The sequence below is a fragment of the Myxocyprinus asiaticus genome, chromosome 24 (genome assembly GCF_019703515.2).
Source record: "Myxocyprinus asiaticus isolate MX2 ecotype Aquarium Trade chromosome 24, UBuf_Myxa_2, whole genome shotgun sequence".
Taxonomy (NCBI): Eukaryota; Metazoa; Chordata; class Actinopteri; order Cypriniformes; family Catostomidae; genus Myxocyprinus; species Myxocyprinus asiaticus.
Genome location: NC_059367.1, coordinates 32,687,068 through 32,711,907, shown reverse-complemented (window position 1 = coordinate 32,711,907; position 24,840 = coordinate 32,687,068). Strand labels below are relative to the sequence as shown.

Genomic DNA, 24,840 nt, shown 5'->3' with positions numbered 1-24,840 from the left:
TGCTTGAATAAGAGACTGTCCTGGGAAAAACGGGACGTCTGGCCACCCTATGCCAAAGACTTTCTAGCAAGTCCGACCACTCGGCAGCCATCTTTGGAACACTCTAGGGCAGCTATTTTTCCATGTAAACAAGGGGCATACAAGAGCTGCTCCTATCTGCTTGAATGTGGATAGACAGAAATCTCCAAAATGGTTAATCAAGATTACGATCAAAGGACATATTTCAAATCAGCGGGTAAAATCTGACAACACCAGTCTCATAAATTGTGCTACTTTACCTCAGATTTTGCTAAAAAAATCAATTTTCAAGACTTGTTTGCGCATGTGTGATCTCGTGTTGATTAACAGGTGATTTCTGTGTCTAAGGGTGTGTTCACACTTGTAGTTCGGTCCTCTTGGTCTGGACCAAAAAAGAAAATGATACATTTAGTCCTGGTTCGCTTAGCATTCCCACTGGCATTTTTAACACCGAACCTAAAGATACTAAACAAAAGGCATCAGGAAAAAGTCACAATCTGATTGGACAGCTTTTATGACGTATATTTTGTGACGGAACATCCAAAACAATGCTGACTGCTGGGCGAAATGCACTCGTTAGATTTATATATGTATATATGGTGGTATTTTTACCAGCTGAGAACAAATGAAGAGCTAATAAAATGTGTAAAGGAGTCAAAACAGTGCCAGGAATTCATCTGTTGCACACACAATGTTTTTGGTCCGTTTAGATGTCTTTGGTCCATGTTGCGTTCATATATCAATCAAACCGCACCAGAGTTCGTTTGGAAGCGGACCGAGACCCACTATTCCTTTATACAGTACATACGATTGTGATTCCTTTGTAAAAACATATATGTCACTTCCGTGCCACATCGAACAACTTAAAAACAGCTTTCCATTGTGTATATATTTTTTATATACAAATTATACATTGTGTACATTGTGTATAAGTTGCTGCTTCAAATTAGGGCTGGCCGATATGGATCAAAAATCATATCTAGGTATTTTTAGGCTGAATGACGATACATGATATATCTCTGTATTTTCTACGAAGTGGGCAAATGTTCAATTGTAAGTCAAAGCCACAAGTGAGATGGTAAATGAAGCTTGCAACGTGTTTTGTTTCGATGCAGAAGACTTTTCGGGCTGCGAAGACTTCGTGGCCGTGTATGCAGCAGCAGCACAAAGTTTAACACACTCTTCGTACTGCAGTTTATGCTTGCACCCTAAAAAAATCCCACAATGCACTGTAAAAACCAGGGAGCATCGTTGGTCACTATGTTCAGTTAACAGAAATGTCCTCGGGTCTTCTGAAGTCTCTCAAGTCGTTAGATGATGAGCACAAGTGTAAAACTATGAAGTTCAAGCATGATTTTCTCTTAAAAAGAGATGTTGTTTATAATGTCTTTTATTCATAATTACCATGAAAGTGAAACAATCTTTTAAATATTTAAGTTGTTAAAAGACATTTTAAAATACACTCTTTTATATTTTCATTTCTTTATGCCATTTATCTGTTATAATAGACCTTTTTCACAGACTGTGATGATTTCCACATTATTTATCAGCGTAAATCTCAATTTCTTTTTATATTATACATTTTTAAAATACTGAGTGTAAATGTAAAACATTATGCTTTGTGTTATATTACCCTGGAATTAGTTTTAAAAAATAAATTACCACAGCTGCGAGGGGTTTCTATTACAGATGCTGAAAGATTGACAGTAAATTTGCCATCTTCTCCCATTTTACTGTCTTAGTCCACTTCTCTCTGTTTTTTCCTCTTCTGAAAAGTAATTCAAATGTAATAGTGGATTTTTTTTCTTTTGGCCTTGGAGCAAATGGTTAAGTGAAAATAATATTTGCTGCGATCTCCCATTCACCGCTGTCGAAGTTTACCCTGCAAACGTTTACTTCCGCGTTCCAAAACCCGGAGTGTGAGAAAGGTCAATAACACTGTACGTTTGAATATCTTCAACGAAAATGAATGATAGTGTCATTTATACAGCGATGGTGCTGACTAATTATATCTGCGCTACAGTGCGCAAGCTCGTTAACGTGTTGCGGGTGATTGAGTCATAAGTGTCAGTGGATCAGTACCCTTACCAGTGCCCCAATTCGTGTTCACGATATACTGATTCACAACATAGGGAGCTAGGGAGCTGATTAAGACACGGGGAGTTTTCTTCAGCAGTGTGGACCGGTGTAATGATAAATTGAGTCCGGCTAGTAAAATGAGTCCCTATGCGGGTAACCGTTTGTAATCCCTGAGCAAAAACCTATCATGTTATCGTGATAGCATGTCATTGAAGTCTAAGCTAACTGAAAAACACAAACAATGACACATCTTTAATTTCACAATCTATAACTTCAGTTATATACTATTATGTGTAACTTATGTTTTAAAAGTCATTAAATGTTGTATTTACAAAATTATATCGACATACATCATAAAACGATTTTAAAGGATTTCTACTCAGGCAGTGAATATAGTACCCATTAATATGTCCCTCAGCCAATGGAATTGCTGTGATGTCAGAGGGAGACCCGATTTTCAGGGGGGCTCGATTTCTCATGACACGCTTTGTCTCCCTCCATGTTGCAGGAGAGCTTGTGTGCAAGTGGGGCTGGGTTTGCGCACAGACACAGAGGGAGAGTGGGGGTGGATTTGCGTGGAGAATATGAGAGAGGAGACACTGGCACGGCTTTACGGAAAAACGGGTTATGTAATGCAACATCAAACTATATCGATATAAACAGTATAGTCTCATCCTATATCTCATTTGAAAATATATCAATATATCTTAAAGTTGATATACCGCCCAGCCCTACTTCAAATGTGACATTTTTGGGCACCTTGGCTAATGGATCGAGAGACGTCTTTACACTGCACAACAAAACGAAATTTTTGAAATGTTAGGTGACTCTTTATTGTACATTATCCATGTTGCATCCATAATCAGTTTACATCATGTTACTTTAATTAATTATGCTAATTAATGTATTAATACCAATAATGTGCAAATATAAACAGTGCCACAAAATAAGTGCATGTGGTTCATTAGTATTCAGTCAGTACTTATTCACAGTAACGTGAACTTTCTAAAGGGTGACGATATTTTACGTTGTAATTTGTTTTGTGTTTCCACAAAGCACATTGCATATATTCATAGTTTGGACATTTGTTGCTGAGAGATTGCCTCATAGACAAGAGAGCAATACAATATGAACATATCTGCCTTCGCAGACCCTGACAAATGGCATTGAACTCTGTGTGCTGACTCGTGTAATCTCCTGCAGAAAGCTGTCAAAGCATCGGGACGAGCAGTGCTGAAATATTGTTGTTGGGCTTAGCACACTCAGATAGAGCTGAAAGAGGAAAGGAGTGATTTGATGGCATGTGAACAACATTGTTATTTGTTAGGACACATTTCTGACTGTCGAAGGCTCCGACCCCTCTCTCTCTCTCTCTCTCTCTCTCTGTCACACTCTCTCTCTCTCCCTGCGTGATATGTCCCTGTCAAAGAGACACTCCTTTTGAGATTCTTAAAGTAGGAGAGAGAGACAGAGGGTGCAAAATATTAAAAAGATAATGAGTGTCAGAGACACAGAAGAGGACAAGAAAATGTAAAGTTTTTTTGTTTTTTTTGTTTCTTTTCTTCTCTAGAGTATATTCAAACTCCACCTAAATAAATCAAACTGCACTTTTTCATTTTATGAGTCGTATTTGTCACCAGCCTGCCAAACATTTATTGGGCTGGTTAATGTCTTTTATGGGCAGCTCTTGTTTTGTCTTTTGCTGATGTGATTGGAAAGCCTGCAAGTGTTTGGCAGCATGTTGTATCACTAATGAGGATTATGTGGCCAGCAAAAGCACTAAGAATTGAATTAAGACCAACCGCAACATAAAACTATCAAAAACTGGCGCTTCCTTCACTGTACTTACGAAAAATGGACTGTTACTTATTGATTGTGTTTGATTGTTCCAATAACTGTTTCTGCTCTGTGCACTAATGCTCTGTGACTATGATCTGTTTGTGGTAATCCCTCCCTAAAGAGTGGTTCCATTCCCAAAACCAATGGTGTTTACTTTGACTAGAAGTTAAAACACAATCTCCTTAATGTTGGCTCTCTTCGTTTCCTCTTGTCTCTAAGCCCGCCTCTGTGTTAATTCAACCAATATCTATCCCTCAGCTTGCTGTACAGCAATGTGTTTGGAGGCTTTTATTTATCAGCAGACATATAGCAGACACACTTACTCATACATGTTCATGGCCGGCCAGCTGAGCACATTGTTTTACTTCTCGAGTATGCATTATTCAGCAGGAGTGAGGAAGCACAGCAGACATTGCCTGAACTCTCAGGACAAGTGCAGTGTGTGTGTGCTGGTCTATCTGTGTTGGGCATTAGAAAAATTTTTTTGATTCTGTTTGAGTGCCCTACTGTCCATTTTAGAGAGAAACAGAAGACCAATCAGAAGAGTGTGAAGTAGAAGTAAACATAAACACCAATCTTCAATATTTAATTGCACGTATTAATAATCACAAATGAAGTAATATAGTTAATTTACCTAACTGTGAACTGTTTATGGTTGCCAAGCAATGTAGCAACTTGCAACATTTATATAGATGAAGTTAGCCATGACATCACAACAGGCAACATCGCTTCCAGGTTCTTCAGAGCAGCTGTTTTTAATAGTGGATGGACTGAAGAGGCCCTGTAGCAAGAAAAATACAGTTGTCGGCCCCTGTATAATGAGACTTCCATGTGTCTGCTGTTATCTTGGTGTAACTGCTGTATAAGATTGAATGTGCAATGTAACGTGAAATGAGGGCATGTAGACTCTAACGCTACAGTAGCCATTCACTGAACTGAGTATAGGGACTTAAATGGGGAACTTTAAGATATTTATATTTGTTTAATTGGGACGCAGCAGTGTCCAGAATTAACTTTTTGCCACACCAGCCAAAGGCGGGTACATCGAGAAAATGCACAGGTAAAAATGACGGGATTATTCAACTGTTTGTTCTTTACATATTAGTGGCTAGCAGCACCAGTCATTGTGTCATTCGCAGCATCTAAAGCCAGCATCACACTAGATGATTTTTCAAGTGATTTTCAGGTGTTAGCTTCATTAACATAATCACAGGTCAGGCGGTCGGAGACTATGCGCCTATTTGCGTCTGCCGGCGGGAGGTCATTTATCACTTGACCTTAGGGACTCCCTGCTAAATTAATGATTCCAGCAATGGAAAAAAAGATCCAACATGTTAGAAAAAATTGCTCTGTCACCAAGGTTCTTGTTCTCTCTTCAGGTGACCAATGAGCTGCTTCTTTTACTGAAGAACTGACAAGACATCAAGCTGATCTGAACTTCTTCATCACACTCTACATATCATCACAAACGCTGATTGTTATCCATAGGATTCTGTCACCAAGCATTTTTTCCCTACAAAAATGACTAATGAAATCAAAAAGCGGATGCACAACAGTCTGTTTATATTGAATGTAAATCCTTTGCTCACTGAGAGCTGCATATGAACATACGCATTCCACGGAAAGTCTCAAGGGGATAAGTACACCATCACACACTTTCACATGGTAAGCTTTCTCCATGAATCGCTTCCTAAATCACTCCAATTGTTTATGCTCATGCGGTGCTCCTGTTGTTATTTTGGCGAGCTCCACATGACAGGGAATCAGAGAGAGAGAGTTGTTGCGAGTTGGTATGTGTGTCACCCCTCCACCATATTGTATCGGCAAGTGTGTCACTCCTCTGACTGAAGAGAGCGAGATCTCAGATAAACATTCTGCATGTGTGATACCCTTGACCAAAACTAGTTGTTTTGAGTCTGCTAGTGTGACGCCAGCTTTATACGAGATGAGACACTCTCCGTCTCTCAGTAACAGCGCACCTCTCACAAAAACATGATTTTGAAAACACTTTGTAATTTTGTTCCTCATATTTGCTTTTTGGCAGTTTATTGTAAGGAATATTCTCTAATTTTTTTTGAAGTCCTGTAGTAAAAAAGATTCAGTCATCCTAGACCAACTTTGGATTTTCCAATGGTAAGGATGTTTTCTTTATTAGACAATTTGTATATCTTTTATTCGAATCATGCACTGACACCAGCAGGGCTCAGATTATAATTCTTACAATGCGTCTTCATCCATGTAATGTTGCAGTTCCGAATAACTGGTGAGTAATTTTTTATTTACATGCCAAAGTCAATTTTAATTAGCATTTGGCACTTAACAAGTGTTCATTTTGGACTCTGGTATGAGATTTGAGAGATTTTATGTAAAATAGGTGGACAATGAAATTATTAGGTTAATTAATGTTTAACATTTTTGCCTCAAGATTTAATTTTGCTCAACATTTGCATCCAATAATCTGTCTCTATCTTTTTTTTATCCTTCCTGTCTCTCTCTCCACTTCTTGTCTTAACTTTTCATTTCAGTGAGGTGATCCTTCTGTTTGTATTAGCTTGCTTACCTCATGTCCTGTTTGAGATTCGTGTCATGCAGTTGTGCTCCAGTAATGTTTATTTTTCCATTACAGCTCAAACGTCGCCAAAGCTGCGACATCTGCCACTTTCCTAAGGGAAGTGTGAGCAATCTCGCCCGAGCGTGTTGCCATGATATATCTCCCAGTCTGCCCTTTGACTGAGCGTTCTTTATGGCCTTGCCTTTCAGGGAGGTGACCGACACCTTCACATCCTGCCAAGTGCACTGTTAAATCATGTCATCTCCCAGAAGCATAAGCTGGACAGCCACGTCACCCGCCAGCGCACAAAAAACATGTGGGTGGGGTGCTGGACAAACTCAAAACAATTGCATACAATATTTTATTCTGCTTATTTCCATGAGTTTGGAGTAGCCTGTGGCGTGAATGGGTTCTGTTTGAGGGTATTGATTGTTGGGTTGGCTCTTAGCAGTTCTGTGGCATGTGGGTATTTTAAATGCTGCATTTTTTGCAGGCAGGGGTATTTATTTCCCCTTGCTAGAGGGCAGTGAGTTCCCAAACTAAATTGCTCTCTTAGTCAAATGGTACGATTTTACCACTTGTCATTGGGGTTTGCCTGCTCTTGCAAAGTACACTGGCAGCCAAATGTTTGGAATAATGTACAGATTTTGATCTTATGGAAAGAAATTGGTACTTTTATTCACCAAAGTGGCATTCAACTGATCACAATGTATAGTCAGGATATTAATAACGTGAAAAATTACTATTACAATTTGAAAAAACATTTTCACAACTTCTTAAACTACAAAGAGTTCTCATAAAAAAAATCCTCCATGTGCAGCAATGACAGCTTTGCAGATCCTTGGCATTCTAGCTGTCAGTTTGTACAGATACTCAGGTGACATTTCACCCCACGCTTCCTGTAGCACTTGCCATAGATGTGGCTGTCTTTTCGGGCACTTCTCATGCACGTTACAGTCTAGCTGATCCCACAAAAGCTCAATGGGGTTAAGATCCATAGCACTCTTTTCCAATTATCCGTTGTCCAATGTCTGTGTTTCTTTGCCCACTCTAATCTTTTCTTTTTGTTTTTGTTTCAAAAGTGACTTTTTCTTTGCAATTTTTCCCATAAGGCCTGCACCCCTGAGTCTTCTCTTTACTGTTGTACATGAAACTGGTGTTGAGCAGGTAGAATTCAATGAAGCTGTCAGCTGAGGACATGTGAGGCGTCTATTTCTCAAACTAGAGACTCTGATGTACTTATTCTCTTGTTTAGTTGTACATCTCTTTCTGTCCTTGTTAGAGCCAGATGTCCTTTGTCTTTGAAGACTGTAGTGTACACCTTTGTATGAAATCTTCAGTTTTTTTGGCAATTTCAAGCATTGTATAGCATTCATTCCTCAAAACAATGATTGACTGACAAGTTTCTAGAGAAAGCTGTTTCTTTTTTGCCATTTTTGACCTAATAATGACCTTAAGACATGCCAGTCTATTGCATACTGTGGCAACTCAAAAACAAACACAAAGACAATGTTATGCTTCATTTAATTCACCAAATAGCTTTCAACTGTGTTTGATATAATGACAAGTGATTTTCTAGTATCAAATTATCAATTTAGCATGATTACTCAAGGATAAGGTGTTGGAGTGATGGCTGCTGGAAATGGGACCTGTCTAGATTTGATCAAAAATTACTTTTTTCAAATAGTGATGGTGCTGTTTTTTACATCAGTAATGTCCTGACTATACTTTGTGATCAGTTGAATTTCACTTTGGTGAATTAAAGTACCAATTTCCTTCCGAAACAGCCAAATCTGTACATTATTCCAAACTTTTGGCTGCCAGTGTACATAAAAGCAGCTAAATTTGATTGAGAGGTTCCTCTTAGCCACTATATGGCCAGAATGTTTGCCTTTTTAATTGGATGGAGACTGAGGGGAAAATTGGAAATTATTTAAGATTGTAAGGGGAATGGGAACAAGATATGAGGCTGGCCGGATTCAAACCTTCATTTCCTGCATGAACTTGTTTTCCATGAGTTGGATCTTCTTTTGCATGAATGGTTATGCCTGCCGATGCGTGAGACACCTTTAATTAGGGCTGGGTGATATGGCAAAAAAATATAATCTTGATTTTTATCAAACATATGGACGATTCACGATTAGATTTATTTCAACTTTTAAATGTACTCCAACATGATTAAAATTTTATGTTCTTTATTAGAATACAAGGCAACCTGGTTAGAGAAATCCAAGTTCTTTTCATTATATGAAACAAAGGTGTGCAAGAAAAATTTACAAATGCACCAAATGCACCATAGGGGGAAGTTGTCAACAGAGTGTAAATGCAAAATAAATAAAAAATTTATAAACCCAGATGTTCAGAAATAATAGAATAAGAAAACTGCAAAATACTTCTTAGCCAGTGTATGTAATCATTTGATCTAAACCAAGTCTATCTAGAAAGTTATCTAGAAATCAGTATCTATAAATTATCAAGATAATTTAGAAATTACTCATTGTATATCAAACAATTTGTGTGTATATTCATAAACCCCTGCAGATAGAGACGCACCCTCTAGCACAGGAGTGGGTAACTATTTTGGTAAAGGGGCCACATTGGGCTTTAAGTAGTGCATAGGGGGCCACATTGTATTCCTTTTGAGATACAATGTTCCACATTGATTTGGTTTTTGTATCTTTTAAGCCCAGAAATTGTCATGTGCTCAATTTGTATGTGACTAATGGCACTATTCTGCAATTGCCTAAAGTATTGTATTGCTCTGCAAAGGTAGATACTTTTCTATCAGGCATTAAAAACTGAATAAAGGCTGAGCTTATTATAAATTATTTATTTTACCATCTCTACTTCCCTGTTAATTTATTATTCAATTTAACACTCTCTACATCAGGGGTCTGTTTTAATACAATTATAGAACTTACAATGTTTGTCGCAAAGCGGGCTAGTTTACTTATTTTATTCTCAAAACATTACCCATTTACATGCTAAAAGGGTCATGATGTGGGTCTCGTCAATGGTTTGACTTTCCATTCAGCACACAACTGAATAAAACAGGCTGCATGACTATGATAAATGATTACTGCAAGAGTTAGATTAACATACAGGTGCGAGGGGACTTCAACATTTCTAAATTACACAAATAAAAAATACATATATACATATTCGTCTCTCGCTTGCTTTTGCTCGCATCAGTGATTACCCCTCCTCCTGTCAATGATGCCGAGATCAACTTTTATATTTAATTTCATCACTGAGAAGGTTTACCTGCAAATTTAGTAGCACCAAACATCACAAGCAGCCTCAAGAATGGACACAGAGTGGCCATAGAACACTTTTGCTTTAGCAGAATATTGCACTAGAGATCGCTAAGTTCAAAGGGGAAAGAGGTAGCTAGAAAGAGCGCACTCGCATGCATGATTGCCAGATTGCACAAAATAATTATAACAATAGGCGGAATATTTCCAATTTGCGCAAATATAAATCTCAAATTGGGGGTGTTGTATCTCTTATCTGGCAACCCTGAGCGTTAAACACTTGTGGAGTTGCGTTAGGTCCCAATGCATGATAACTGAAATATCCAATGAAAAAAAACGCTTTTATGATAAATGAGCCGTGGGCCACATTAAACTTTGTGGAGAGCCGGATCCGGCCCGTGAGCGGTAAATTGCCCAGGCCTACTCTAGCGGTTTACGCTAGGGATGGGCACGAGTTCTCGGACGTGGCAGCAATGATCAATCATGAAAACGATGATCAATGGTGATCATGCATGATGTGACTTTTCACTTAATTCGAAATTCAGTGACAATTACCTGACAACTAAACACAAACTTGTCAAAGAGGGAGCTTATTTTTAATTTTGAGATCGATTACATTGTGATTTTGAGGGGTACATTAATTGTCAGAGACATCTCATAGCAATGTCTCATACGACGCTGCAATGCTATCATTACGATAATCAAAAGAGAGTGTAATTAACCATGTTTTTAACACCTGTCTCTGCAAAACGTTTGCTAAACATGTTTTATTATCATTTAATGTAAGAACTTTGACTCGTTAATGGACATTATTTAATAAAAGTGAATGAATGTCACACATGTTTGCGTGATGTAACACACACCTGCATCTCGACAAAATGGGAGTTGAAGATTACCGCACGAGTTTCCAAGTTAGAAGTCCGACATAAAGTATCATTCCGTTGCACTTTCCCCGGTTGAAAGGTGGAAATTCAGACTCACCGAGTTGAATGGAATGCTTCATGAATTATCACAGCAACAACGATACAGAGCATCGCAGCTTTCCCCACAGGAGCGAACACTTGGGGAGACACACACACACCAGGCTTGTGGCAGTGGACTCAACATGCTGAAGCAGCGCATATACAGCAAGCGAGTGTTTCAAACAGCTAGACAGAGCGCAGCTAAATGGAACAGAATGCAGTGTCTTGAAAACTAAACTTCAACTTAACATGCATGTTAAAAACGAGATGGTTGTGGTGTCTCCTGTTAAGCCAACCTCGATTTGAAAATAGACTGTTCAGACAGTCAATAAAAAAAAACAAGACGCAATGCAGCAGCCAAAGATGTTTGTCCTTTTGCCCCTCAAGTACTCGACGAGTAGACAAAATGACCAAAATGCCCATCCCTAGTTCATGCTGAGCAGCGCAGCAATATGAAATGATTTATCAATACAATTCAACTAGCAAAGTTTGTCAAAATTATCGCTTGCCAAATGTTGGCTATAGATGCAGTACACTTGAAACACATCACAGAACAAAGCAATAACTAGCGATCTATCTGAATCATCATGGCAAAAGGAGTGGTTTTGTTTCTCCCATATATAGCCTCTCCATGATTTTAAATGAAGCACAATAACTGTCACGTAACTAACGCTTTTTTATGGGTAAAAAAAAAAGAAAGGAGACCGTTCATCAACATGCACACACCGAGGCCAGTTATGGTCTTAAACCGGTGTATACCTGCATGATGGACGAAGCTGAGCTACAGTCACACTGTGTACAATCGTACTGGGAATATTACCACTGTCCTGTATATCAGTCTCCCTGTTGTTAACCTGTCATGTTCATTTAGAGCGCACCACACATGTGCAGCTGATCAGATCGTGAGCGGCATTAAGACAAGTGCTATGAATTCGTTTTCTCTTCCTTATTCAGCCTTTGGTGGATTTACAACGTATCTAACTATAGCGTTTACAATATTTTTGTGCAAAATCTAGATTTTCGATTTTAAAAAAATAAATCAAGTCAAAACGCAAATTCTAGTAATTGGAAAAACCGGTCAGCCCTTCCTTTAATGGAACTTTTATGAAACTTTGCACTTAGTGTGGGTTAGCGTTAGAGGTTAGGGTTAGCCACACAGATCAGGACATGAGGCTGGCCGATCTCTTGTGTGAACTTGTCTCAGCAAGTTTTGGAGCATGTGCGAAAACTATGATTCAAGGTTTGGACACCTACTGCTTCTTTGTCTTAACTGGTGCTCTCAAACATCACTTCAGACTAGGGATCCATCCCAAAAGCCTTCCTCAGCCCTTGTGGCCCTCCTCAGAGTCCTCACTTTGTGATGAAATGCAGCAAAGATTGCCAGGTAGTAGTCTGCTTGCGACTCACCAGGGGACATTCGTGAGAACCCTATTGAATTTTAAAACTGCAAATAAAACACCCGATGGTCTCATTAACTTCCTTATCAAGTGTGCCATTTGAGAGGGGACCTCTGTGAGTATCTGAAGTATTTCAGCCTTTGCTTCATACATGGACCGTTATTCAGGCAATTGTGCTTCCTTCAGGATCTTCCTTATTACAGGTGTGGGATGGCAACCCCTGTTGTAAATTTTTTTTCCAATAGTTGATTCTTAAATTATTACATTTAGACCCCCTACTCCTCATTATGTGCAGGGCTCGACAATAAGGACTGCCCGATGGCCCGGGGCCAGTGTAAGAAAGATTCGGGCCAGTTGCTAGAACTGTTACTTGCCCGATCGGGCCAGTGCTGCATTTATAACATTAGTGTAAGCAAACAACAAGTGAGAGAGCACAAAAATTACACAGAGCGAACGAAGTCTTCTAACCGAGGAGCGAGCGCGAGAATATTTTTCTCGCAAAGACGTGCAAATGCATAATATACTGGACGCGCCAAGGCACAGTCGTGTGCACGCACAAGATCGTGCAGACACTGAACGCACTCTCCTAGCACTGTCCTCGCTCTTTTCCAGGTGTCGTAGCAGCAGCTATTACCAATGTGTAGAAATAGCAGGAAAAAAAACCCACTTAATGAATTTCGCAGTGGGATTTAACGTCTTGTGCAACACTTTAAGTATCCCCGCACATTCCATGTTCACAGTGCACGAAATCCCCACATTTTTCGTTTTTACATGTTTTTGAAAATTTTTAATCCACACATTGAAACACAAGAAATCAACAGTTTCTTTCTATAGGACTGAAAATCCATGTCTCTCCGTGCATATGTCTCATCATCATCATCTCTCTCTGTGCAGCGTAGACTGTTTAACATGCATGTGCTCTCGTAAAGGGACAGAGCGCTAGTTTTATTCCCACTGTAAAAAACAAACACATTTTCTCTCATTAATTCGAGATGAAGCACCCAATGAGACATAATAAACTTTGTTAAATCCCGGTTATACACGTGTCTGGAGATCACGAGCTGCTCAATACCCAAAATGGAAGTATACATTTAATTAGGTAATGTTTCAAAACGTAAACATTAATTCGACATTATAATGCTGTTTGCTATGAAAAGAAGCAAGATCACTATGGCTATTAGGCTATTATTATCAGAGCTGTTCAGCTGCAGGGTGAAGATGAATATTTGAAACAGTCTACTTCATATCATCCTCATAAAACACCTGTTACATGTCTAATTTCTGGACCATACAGGTATTTTTGTTTTTGTTCTTTGTATATCAGTCAGTGTTGGTCTTGTTTGGGTTGTCTGATTTCATGTTATATACACATTGTTAATTCACAGATTAGGCCTAATATCTACCTACTGTATATTACACATCACAACCGATTTAATATCAAGTCTGTTCTCTCAGCCAATAATCAGATCTTTAACTCAGTGAATAATCTTTGATCCTTCTTGTGAAAACACTACACATGGGCAAAAGTTGCATGACAGCATGACTAAACGGGTGACCGAAAACCCATCATCTCCTCCACAGAACTCTTGGCTTAAAAACACATGTGTAAATGGCAGGACGGCTGAAGTTAATATGATGTATTTATGAATTTATATCTGTAAAGCACATATATGGGATTACATAAGGCATACATCATATCTTGCAAATTATAAATGTGATTCAATTTTGGGGGACATTGTATTTTGTATTTTTTTTCTCCTCTTTATCTCCTCAATTTGGAATGCCCAATTCCCAATGCGCTCTATGTCCTCGTGGTGGCGTAGTGACTCACCTCAATCTGGGTGGTGTAGGACGAATATCAGTTGCCTCTGTGTCGGAGACCATCAATCCGAACATCTTATCACGTGGCTTGTTGAGCGCGTTACAGTGGAGATGTAGCGCGTGTGGAGGCCCACGCTATTCTCCACGGCATTCACGCACAACTCACCACGCGCCCCATCGAGAGCGAGAACCACATTATAGCGACCACGAGGAGGCTACCCCATGTGACTCTCCCCTCCCTAGCAACCGGGCCAATTTGGTTGCTTAGGAGACCTGGCTGGAGTCAATCAGCACGCTTAAGGAACAGATCAGAAGTGTTAAACTGCTTTTTCCTCAGCTCTGGGAGAGAGGCTCAGACTTATTATTTGTAATACAGGAAAAATATGTGAACTGATTCTGTGTTCATGGTGTTTGTTCTCAATTCATCGTAAATGGAGGGCTAAATTTGATAATACACACTTCTCATTCATGACTACAATGGCCCTGAGCAGTCAGAAGCTTAAACAACAGGAGCGTTAGAGCAGGGCCTAGGGCTTGAGTCTCTAATGCCAAAAGAATCGGAGTGAGTTTATTCTACTTAAGCTCCCAGAATGGTGAATTATAGGCCTTCATCTCCAGCTCTTCATCCAGTGACGATGTGGCTTTTTGTTTATGGTTCCCCTGTAAGTATTGATGTAAACCCTCTATCTGCTCTGAAGCATTATATAGAGAGGGTAAATGAGAAAGAGAGGGATTGGATGCAGAAGGAATACTTGTTTTGGTTTTGCTTGAATAAACCAGAGAGTTAGATGGGTTACCAGTGCAGACAGATGCTATCAGTTAGAGTTCATTGCTGCTGTAGGGTAGTATGAAGGGAGAAGATTGTCTGTTAGCCTTTAGGGATACAACAAGCAAAAGCATACATTTTCATCCCCCTTTTTGACATTTGAATGCAGCATATGCACACACAAATGTTCAGATCCACATTATCCACCGACTTCAGTACCAAGTTTATAGTCAGAAATCAAGAACCATGTATTGAAGTAGGTACTTGGGGTTAAAAGCTACATGCCATAGTTTGTTCATATTTATGCTGACTGTAAAGGAGTGTGTTAAATGAATTTTCAGTTTTTGTTGTGGAATCAAAATTGGTATAGAGAATTGTCAAGTTTCACTGGAATTGGTGTCGACTACTGAAATGTTATGGTATAGTGAAATCTTACAATGATGTGATCTTATTTTGCTGATCAGCTCTGTCCCTTTCTCTCCCTGTATCATTCTCTTTGTAGGTAACATCAATGAGTGCACACTGAATTACTACTTCTTCCTCCTGGCTGCCATTCAGGGAGTCACGCTGCTCTTCTTTCTCATTGTGTCTGTGAAGTATGACAAACAGAAGCCCAGAGCAGGAAGCCACAGTGCCTCTCTGACCAACTCATGACCCCATCACAACACCAGCTCATAGAAAACGGCCTTGTAAATTGTACAAAGGCTGAAATTGTAAATTCTGTTACTATTTACTTACTCTCATGTTGTTCAAATGTGGAACGCAAAAGGAGATTTTGGGCAAAATGTTAGCATCAGTGACCACTCACTTAAAATGTGCTGTAAGCAAATTCTTTTTTTTTTTTTTTCATGGAAAGGTATGCAAAAACATTTCCTACTCCCTTAAAGATATTAATGAAATAAGTGTCCTGAGATATCTCACCAGTCCCTGTGACAGCTGTAGACTTTGTAAACCGCAAACAAAAATGTGTCTGCGGACATTAACACTTTTCACCTGTCAATATTTTTGCTCGTTCTCACAGTGTTGTAGTTGCAGTGAATTATTTAGGCTTATTGCCATTTTTAAGCCATGCTGTTCATAACAGTTGTCTGTTGAGGGCGCTATTTTGCTGCTGTTGTTTTAAACAACCGTTTCTGCACAATGTCTGTCTAAATAAAGCTCATTTGATATCTTTGGAGTGTGGGGTTTTGGAAAGAGGGAGAGTGGCTAATTCAACAGCTTGGTCTCGTGGAAGTAGAATGTCTGAAATCGCTTACAGCACCTTTAATTCCATCTTTTGTCGATACAATGAAAGTAAATGGTGACTGAGGCTAGCAGAATGCCTAATATCATATTTTGTGTACCACAAGTAAGTCATACAAGTTTGAAACAACATGACAGGGAGAAAATTATGACAGAATTTTCATTTTTGGGCAAACTTTACCTTTAAGACTCGTAGAATTGTAATAATGAGGTAGGATTTTAAACATTTGACTCGGATGTTGAACCACCCTTGTTTACATGTAGTATCCATATCTAGCAATTTTAAATACTCAAGACAATTTGGGAGAAATTAGAAAAACAAAACTCAAGTGACGGTTAACTAAAAATGTTTTTGTATAAAATGTTTTATTTAAATTGATGGTGGAAAATTACAGCAGGTTGGTTCACTCCATTGGCAATGACACTTTCACGATTTGGAGATTTTGGTTTTATGAGTATATTTGTACTTTTTGTTTGGAGTATTTTCACATTTTTAAATTCACTGACCTCTCTGTTGAAAGTGGTCTTGCAATTATTTGCAGGGGTTGTAAAACTGAATATTTTATTGTTTTCGAACGGATGGGTTTGAATATTTATTGAATCTATTATTTCTCATTGTGATTTGCACATAGCAGGAAAGGCTGTACTGCTGTACTTACACGTCTAGTCAAATTGGATTTAAATTTGTCTTTTGGGCATGTGTTGTGGTACTTTTTAACAGTTTTAATTAAACAATTTTTTAACGATGGATCATTTTTCTTTTTGCTCTCCACATATGCCATTCAGGCACCATTTGCACTGTATGATGAATCTCAGGTCAGTCAGTTTCTCCATTAATACTACTTGGCTGGGTTTAAATGATGTCTAAGACAGCAAGTATGATTGACTATTTGAAATGGTGCCTTAACACAAGGAACACGTACAGTATTGTCAAAATAATCAGTGTGGTAGTTAATTAAAACTACAATGCCAATGTTTTTTGTATTATTATTATTTTTTTTTACAGTTTGATTAAATGAGTAACTTTGGTACTAAACATAAGGCATTATTAGAGTCTGTCTCTGTTGTAGATATTTTATTAGGCATTACTTTTCCTTTAGCTTGTTTTTGATACATTTGCATCATACGTTGTAATGCCAAGCACTTCAGCACTCTTTAAAATGGTTATGCCCAACAAACAAACATCATCAGATAAATAATGTCCTCAAGGAGAATTTGCATAAGACGTTCTGATGTCATAATGCACATCTAAAATATGAATATGTTTTGTGCAAATGGAAATAGTGTTTCCTTTTGTTAAACACCTGCATTTTGTTTGTAATGATTCATGACATTTATAAAACTGTGCAGTGCTTTTTAATAAACTACAAACCTTGTCGTCTGCATGAGGATATTAATTAAATCACATTTGCACTAATCTCTTGTAAAAATACATTTATAATTACTTGAAATCATTCATTTTACATGCAGGCTCATTAAGTATCTATTCAAATTCATAAAAATGTATACCTCAGCTTCATAATGGTATCATGGTGTGGCTTTGTGCTTGATGTAATTTTGATGCAAATTTTGCAGTGACTAAACCCTTTTAATTGCTGTTTTTGTTTCTGGTAACTAATTAAGTTTGCGGTCTTCGCTGGGGCAGCAGACATAAAATAGTATCAACACTCCCATTATGTTTCTGTGTTTATTTTAACACACAGGTAGTTCCTGGGGTTCGAGGTACACTTTATCAGCAGTTATGGGGGCAGTGATGGCTCAGCGGTTAAGGCTCTGGGTTACTGATCAGAAGGTTGGTGGTTCAAGCCCCAGCACCACCAAGATGCCACTGTCAGGCCCTTGAGCAAGGCCCTTGACCCTGTCTGCTCCAGGGGTGCCATATCATGGCTGACCCTGCACTCTGACCCCAGCTTAGCTGGGATATGTGAAAAAAAAAAAATAATTTCACTGTATATGTGCAAATGTATAATGTGTGATAAATAAAATGATAATTAAAATTATAATACAAATTGTGCCTTCAATACCAAAAATTGCTCCACAGTACTGATGACTCTCATCTTTATCCATTTACATTTAGTATTTCAAAATGAGAATTAGCAACCTGTAATGATATATTTCCCAGTGAAACTGTTTTAAGGAACAGTCATTAGAGACTGATTCTATTATCAATTTGGTGAAATATTAAGAATTTAATGAACGGTAGGATGAAAGGCCATCATTAATTATGAACTGGGCATGTTAAAATGCTGTCTTCAAAATCTTTAGTACATTTTATTTTTATTGAGCTAAACCATTTGCCTCAAATGGTTTGTCGTTATAAACTTCAATATTCCCAAACAATATTTGAGTGTGTGCTGTGAAATATATATATATATAAATATATTTTTTTTTCTTTAATGTAGCTCATGCTTCAAATAAAATTGGTTTTAATTTTTTTTTCTCCAATAAAATTTTATTTGACCTCTGATGTTTGTATACGTGTCCTCATATTGTAACGCTCACAATTTCTGAGCTCACACGCAAACCCTTTAATGTCTCACATTCAGTTCCATTTCTGTCTGATTTCATCAGATGAGCATGAAATCAGAACATCATCTCTCTACATCCAAGCATATCTAGAATGAGACACAAACGTGTAATTTCCTGCTAAGAGTGTGACTGCCAGCAAACTGTTTGAACTCTCTCTCTTCCCTCACTCTGAGTCAGACTGTTTACACAGCTCACATATCCCTACCATTTACATGTTTTTGCATTGTTGTGCTCTTTTGACAGTGTCTAGGAACACATACCCAATAAAGTCAATAAAGCAGGTCAGGATTTAGCTAACATGAGCCTTATCCTGAATAATATAAATATCTCTTTATACTATGATCATGGTTGCAAGCCTCGCTGAACTCCTGAACTGGCTCTAAATGCATAGAGCTCTTACTGTTAATAGCTAATTCACAGGACTCGCAGCAAAGAAAATTAGTTGGAAAGTGAATATAATGAACATATTGAACGTAATAAAAAAAATACAAAAATAAAATCAAACTAATGACCAATTTGCAATGTGAAAAGAAAATCAAGTTGTTATTATGTGTGAACTCTGCTAAATGGTTTCTTCAATGTGTTTCATTATCAGTCATTAGTCTTTTTTACAAGTGTCTCTGCCCATAGTTTTTTATTGTATATATATATATATATATATATATCCATACTGTGAAAAAGTCTAAGGCACACATTAGATTATTAGATGTTTCATAAAAACATTTGTCTGAAGATAGTTATTTTATGTCTTCTGCTTTAGTGTGTCAGTATAGGAAATATCAATTTTAGATTTCCAAACATTTCTTTTACAAATAAAATGAGTCATGCAACAGATGGAATGGCCCTCACATAACCCTGATCTCAACATGGGAATTGGTGCTTTTTAAAGGCAAATGTGATCACACCAATTATATTGATTTTGTTCATATATTCTGTTCTTTATATGTAGTTAATTGATAAACTATTTATGGCATTGTTTTTAAAAACATCCTCACTTTACAGCATTTTTCCACAAGTGCCTAAAATTTTTGTGTTGTACTGCATACGCATCAATCAAAGTTTGAACAGATTTTCTTTTATTATTACTACTTTTAAGCATTTTAGTATAATAGTCATCAAAACTAGGAAATCACACAAATTGAAGTGACCAAAAATGTTAAATCAAAACTTGAAATCTTGAAGTGGATACCAGTGATGCTTTACTAACTTTATTACAGGAGTTCCCATGTATTAGACCTTATGTAACTCTTAATTCCTAAAGTACACCATTCATTTTCATATACAATAAGCGCAATTTAATTTAAATAAATTCAATTTAATTCAATTCAATAAAAACCTTCATTTCAGTAAATTGAAAGATTGTCAAAACATCAAAATCTGTTATGTATGGGGAGTTTCTGGTGACATCTGCTGAAATAAAAATAGCAATTACATGAAATTACACCGATGGCCAGTTGATATCTATAAGCCAATGTTGTAACAAACTTAATTTCTAGATATTATCACAAGTTATGCATTGGATATGCATTTAGACATATGCAAAAAATATTTTTAAAAATTTGTCAAATTGTAGCATATTTTAAAGCACTTGTGTTTACACTCAAACCTGACCATGCTGCCACAGTCAAATCTGATTGTTGATTATGTTGATCTTCAAATGAATGTGCACATGTTTGTGTGATGTTGGGTTTAAAGTAGGGAGTAGAGTTGGGAAACAGAAAATATCAGTAGCCTAATATGAAATATGGAAGTCTATGTGATGTCCTCACTAATATATTCAAACAAACCTGTGCGTGTGTGTGTTTTCTGCATTGTGGATGTTTTATAGTCTTCATCATCATCATCATCAAAGACAGCAATACATAATTATTCTATACTGATGCTTCACTGCCATACAACCATGGTATATATTCATTTATGTGTGATTGTATTCTGCATTGTGTCTGATTTATTGATTTTTTTTTTAACAAATAAAACAAATGCTCTGTGTTGTAGTCTTTCCCATTCATTTCCTATGTTGGGTCAAATTTGACCCGGAACAACACAAGTTTAACTTTTTTTGTCACAAAGCCACACCTCATCGAATCCAGTCTAATTGTGTGTGTGTGTGTGTGTTCAGATGGCAATTTTAGGAAAAGTAACCAAGTCTTGGACCACTTAGATGAAGGAAACCATTTTTATTAAAGAAACGAAATGAAAATGGGTCAAAAATGACCCGAACAACACATGATGTTTAAAATTATAGCTGTCAAACTAATTTAAATCATTTTAGTGTAACCTTTTAGATCAAAAGGTATTAAGATCATGAGAAGCATCAATTCAGTCAAGTGTGTCCATACCAGCACCTCCATCCACACATCCATATGACATATCTGACTGCGTTCCACACTTCATCTCTTCAGACACATTGACCGCATCGGTCGCTGTCTGTACCCTTACAGTACATGTTCTTTGTGCATGTATGCACGTGTGCACATGTTTCTGAACTATGAAGCTGTATTTTTGTGGGAGAGTGAGTGTGTGTGTGTTGTGCATGTAATGGCAGGTGAGAGAGTCATGTTCAGTGGCCTGCGGCACAGTGAGGTCAGGAGACAGCATCATGTTAGCACATCACTGGTTTTATGAGCAAATGCTGGTCGGCACTTCCCCAGGCATGAGAATGAGCCAGCCCTGACCTCGTCCTTTGTGCTACTGCTGCTAGACAGGTGTGTGTACAGATGACTTTCTGTCCTAGCATTTTCTCTTGAACGTATCAGAAGTATAAGTTTGCCAATAAACACAAACATTTGGTGCCGAACTAGCAAGCCCCTAGTGATAGCTTAATCAACATAATCATGCTGGAAGATGACATGTTGCTACCAAATGTTCCAGTACACTGACATACTGACTCCCTGTATGCAATGTTATATCATGTTCTTGTTAAGATTTATATTTAGTAAGAATGTAAATAGCAAGCTATCATTTAGCAGATGCTGTTATCTATATCAATTTACAGTATGCTTATTAACAGTTAGAATCCTCACGGGGCAACCTGAGGTTAGGCACACATGAAGAGTAATCATCTTATTGTTTCCCATGTATTGTGGACTTGCAGAAAGATAGCTAAGCCATAAAGCCATAATTCCAAGCCAAGATTTCTTTATTATTATTATTATGATGATTATTATTATTTCTTTTAATATCTTTTGCTAGAAAATAACAAATAAAGGGTTTAAACTGCATTCCGGCCAAAGTCTTGGTAACATTTGCCCTACAATTTCATCACACTTTTGTGCTATATTTGAAAACATCTCATTAATTGCATTAATGCCTTCAAGATCCACAAATATGTTCAAACAACCAGTTTTCTAGTTTGTGTGGGTCACCATTCCTATTACAGCTTAAGTCTGTTTTACTTACATGTGACTGATGATCCTGTGTGCAGACAGATGTACACGTCAACCCTAACGAAAAACGGAAGCTTATAAATTAAGAATTTCTTTTTTTTTTCTTAATTTATAAGCTTCCATTTTTCGTTAGGGTTGACGTGTACATCTGTCTGCACACAGGATCATCAGTCACATGTAAGTAAAACAGACTTAAGCTGTAATAGGAACGGTTATACGTCATACTGAACTGAAACGTTACCACCTGCTGATGAAGGTAGTAAAGGAGAAGTGATTATAAAAGATGTGTTAATTACAGCTAGTTTCATCTGTCATTACTCCTTTGAGCGATAGATTATTACTCCCCTAGTTAGCTCAGCATGAAGTGCCCTTTACAGTTCACAGACTGCACCTCGTTTACAGTAACCATGTGCAGCACGTGCTCCCTATATATCAATCTCACCAGGGGTATTATAGTTTTTATTTAGTTTTTATTTTCAGTTTACCTTTTTAATTTTGTTTAATTTTCATTAGTTTTAGTTTTAATTTAGTTTAATGGGTCCCACTTTATATTAGGAGACTCATTGACCCCACCCATGGGTTTGACTTTGCTTAAATAAGTTCACATTTACCATATAGTGTGCTGTTCAAAATTGTTCATAATGCTGACAAATTATACATCTTTATACTATGTCAACATTATTAACTCTTTTTTGACTAGACTATATAGTATATGTGAACTAATTTAATTATCAGTTCTGGTGTTTGGGGGGGGCATGCACATCAACATGTTAACTACTATTTAGTAACATTAAAGAACGTGCAATACAATGTACTTATTGTGTAACTACATGTTCTTCTGCAAAATTCTCACAAGATTCAAATTTGCTGCTACTGAGGTTAAGGTATGGGTAGGTTTAGGGTAAGGGTTGGGGTAGGTTTAGGTTTAGGGGTAAGGTTGACAGTGTAGCTACAAATGTAATTAAATGCACGCTGAAAAAAAATGACTAGTAAGATTTACTCTTAAAAAAATCTTAAAGGTATAAAACTAAGTAAAATCTACTTAAATTTATGACATAATATTGATTAAAGTGAGTAAATTTAACCTAAACATTTTAGTAAATTCAGTTACATAGTACAATTTAAATAAACATCGTTTTACAACATTTTCAATTTTCCTTACATATGTTTAATCATGTACTACATGACATAAAACAATCTTCCACAGTGAAACTTAATGCATGCTATGTAGTCTATTAGCCTACATCACCCTGCATTACTGGATATGGAAACAAAATATAGATCTGCAGAGGTAGACCTCAACACTTGGTGCACAAAAAACCATGAAGGTGACAATCAACGGGTAATTTTGAGTAGAAAATGAACTTAAGACTGCACAAAACAAAAAGTTACCAAACGTAACAACAAAATTAACAATAAAAACTTAGTGTAAATAAACTTGCAAACAGTGAAACTAGCTCATTAATTATTCAAACCCAGTGCAAGCTGGGAACACCAGCTTCAAAAAGTTAGGTAAATTGTACTTATTTGATTTACCCTTGAAATTTACTCAAATTAGCAAATACATATGAAAAGGTTTTCTACTTTAGGATTTATACATGTTAACAATTATAAATAATATTTACTTAAAGGCTAGAGCATTCCTTTTTACATGTTTGAATGTAGAATATACTTAATATTTTCAAGTTCATGCTTAAACTTATTCACTGTAGGAAGTACTTAAACTTTTCTGCTGAATTTACTACACAGCAAAATATTTTTACATAGGCTATGTGTTGTATATAATAAGTACCTTGTATCTAATGCTTAAGTACTTAGTAGTCAAAAACACCTAAAGTAGGTTAGTTTAAGGACTGTTAGTTTACATTTTTCAGTGTTTTCTGGTTTCAGTTTAGTTTTAGATTTTTTGATATATAAATTTATATTGAGTATTTTAGGGATGCCAAAGTTAATACTTAAGTAATATCATGTAAATATGTTTAAAGGGGTCATAACATACTCATTTTTTTATAATTTAATTATCTTCCCTGAGGTCCATTTTTTTTTTTTCTGCACCAAAACAGTCATAATTTAGTCATATATAATAATTTTCCACCCTGTCTCTGGCCCTCTGTCTGAAACGCTCGGTTTTAAGCTGTCTGGCTCTTTAAGACTTCAATGTAAACGCTCACTGTTGTGATTGGCTAACATCATGCAGCCCTTCCAATACATGTTTAAAACTCAATCCGAAGAAAGTGAACAAACACAACATTATAAAACTACATATCAGGGTTAACGCATAATGTACACCCAATGCATTTCATTTGAATGTATCAAACTGTTCACTCAAGCACAGCATAAACTATCAAACAGTCATGGCATTTAAAAAAACATTAGTGAATAGAACTGGTTACTTACAGTTTTTTGTATAATAGTACAATTTAAATTGTCCTATCTTACAATAACAGTTCCTTTGCAAAGCTTGAATCCTATTGTGACTGGTTCACAAGCAATTCACACTGAAATCTTCTGAATACGCAACCTTAATACAATCCACGGTGATGTTGGGTGCTTCAACTGGCTTCAACAGGCCAAGAGTTATAACTTAATATCGCGTCTTTTGAAAGCGGCGCGAGATGTATTATAACATCAAAGCCCTGCATGTTTATATAGAAAAACATTTAAATCCAGACAGGCACATGAAGGTTTCCTGTGTAAGTACACTTTGGTTGAATTTCCCATGACAGGCCCATCTCTCTCCTCTTCACCTGTGTGAATGAGCACCAATGGGTAGGTCCAAGGTTGCAAAGACGAAAAATGGGCGTTGATGTTTTGCTGATGAGGCAGACATATGCAGATGTATTTGGTCCTTGTGACGTCACAAGTTCCACAAATTCCAAATGAGCCATTTCAACAGTATATAATATAACATAATATATATTAAAATACGAAAATAAGTGAAAATGTTTTAATTTATTTCTTGTTTTATTCTTTTATTTTTATTATTTATTTATTTG

The 24,840-nt window shown here is 37.1% G+C and overlaps 1 protein-coding gene across 1 annotated transcript in view; it reads left to right on the top strand.

Moving 5' to 3' along the window:
• Positions 1-20,443, top strand: part of LOC127415094 (solute carrier family 15 member 4-like) — a 91,428-nt gene extending 70,985 nt beyond the window's left edge. The window contains exon 9 of the mRNA XM_051653645.1: positions 15,190-20,443. Within this exon, the coding sequence (XP_051509605.1) occupies positions 15,190-15,341 (152 nt within the window). The 3' untranslated portion in view covers positions 15,342-20,443. The remainder of the gene's footprint in view (positions 1-15,189) is intronic.
• The last annotated feature ends 4,397 nt before the right edge of the window (positions 20,444-24,840 follow it).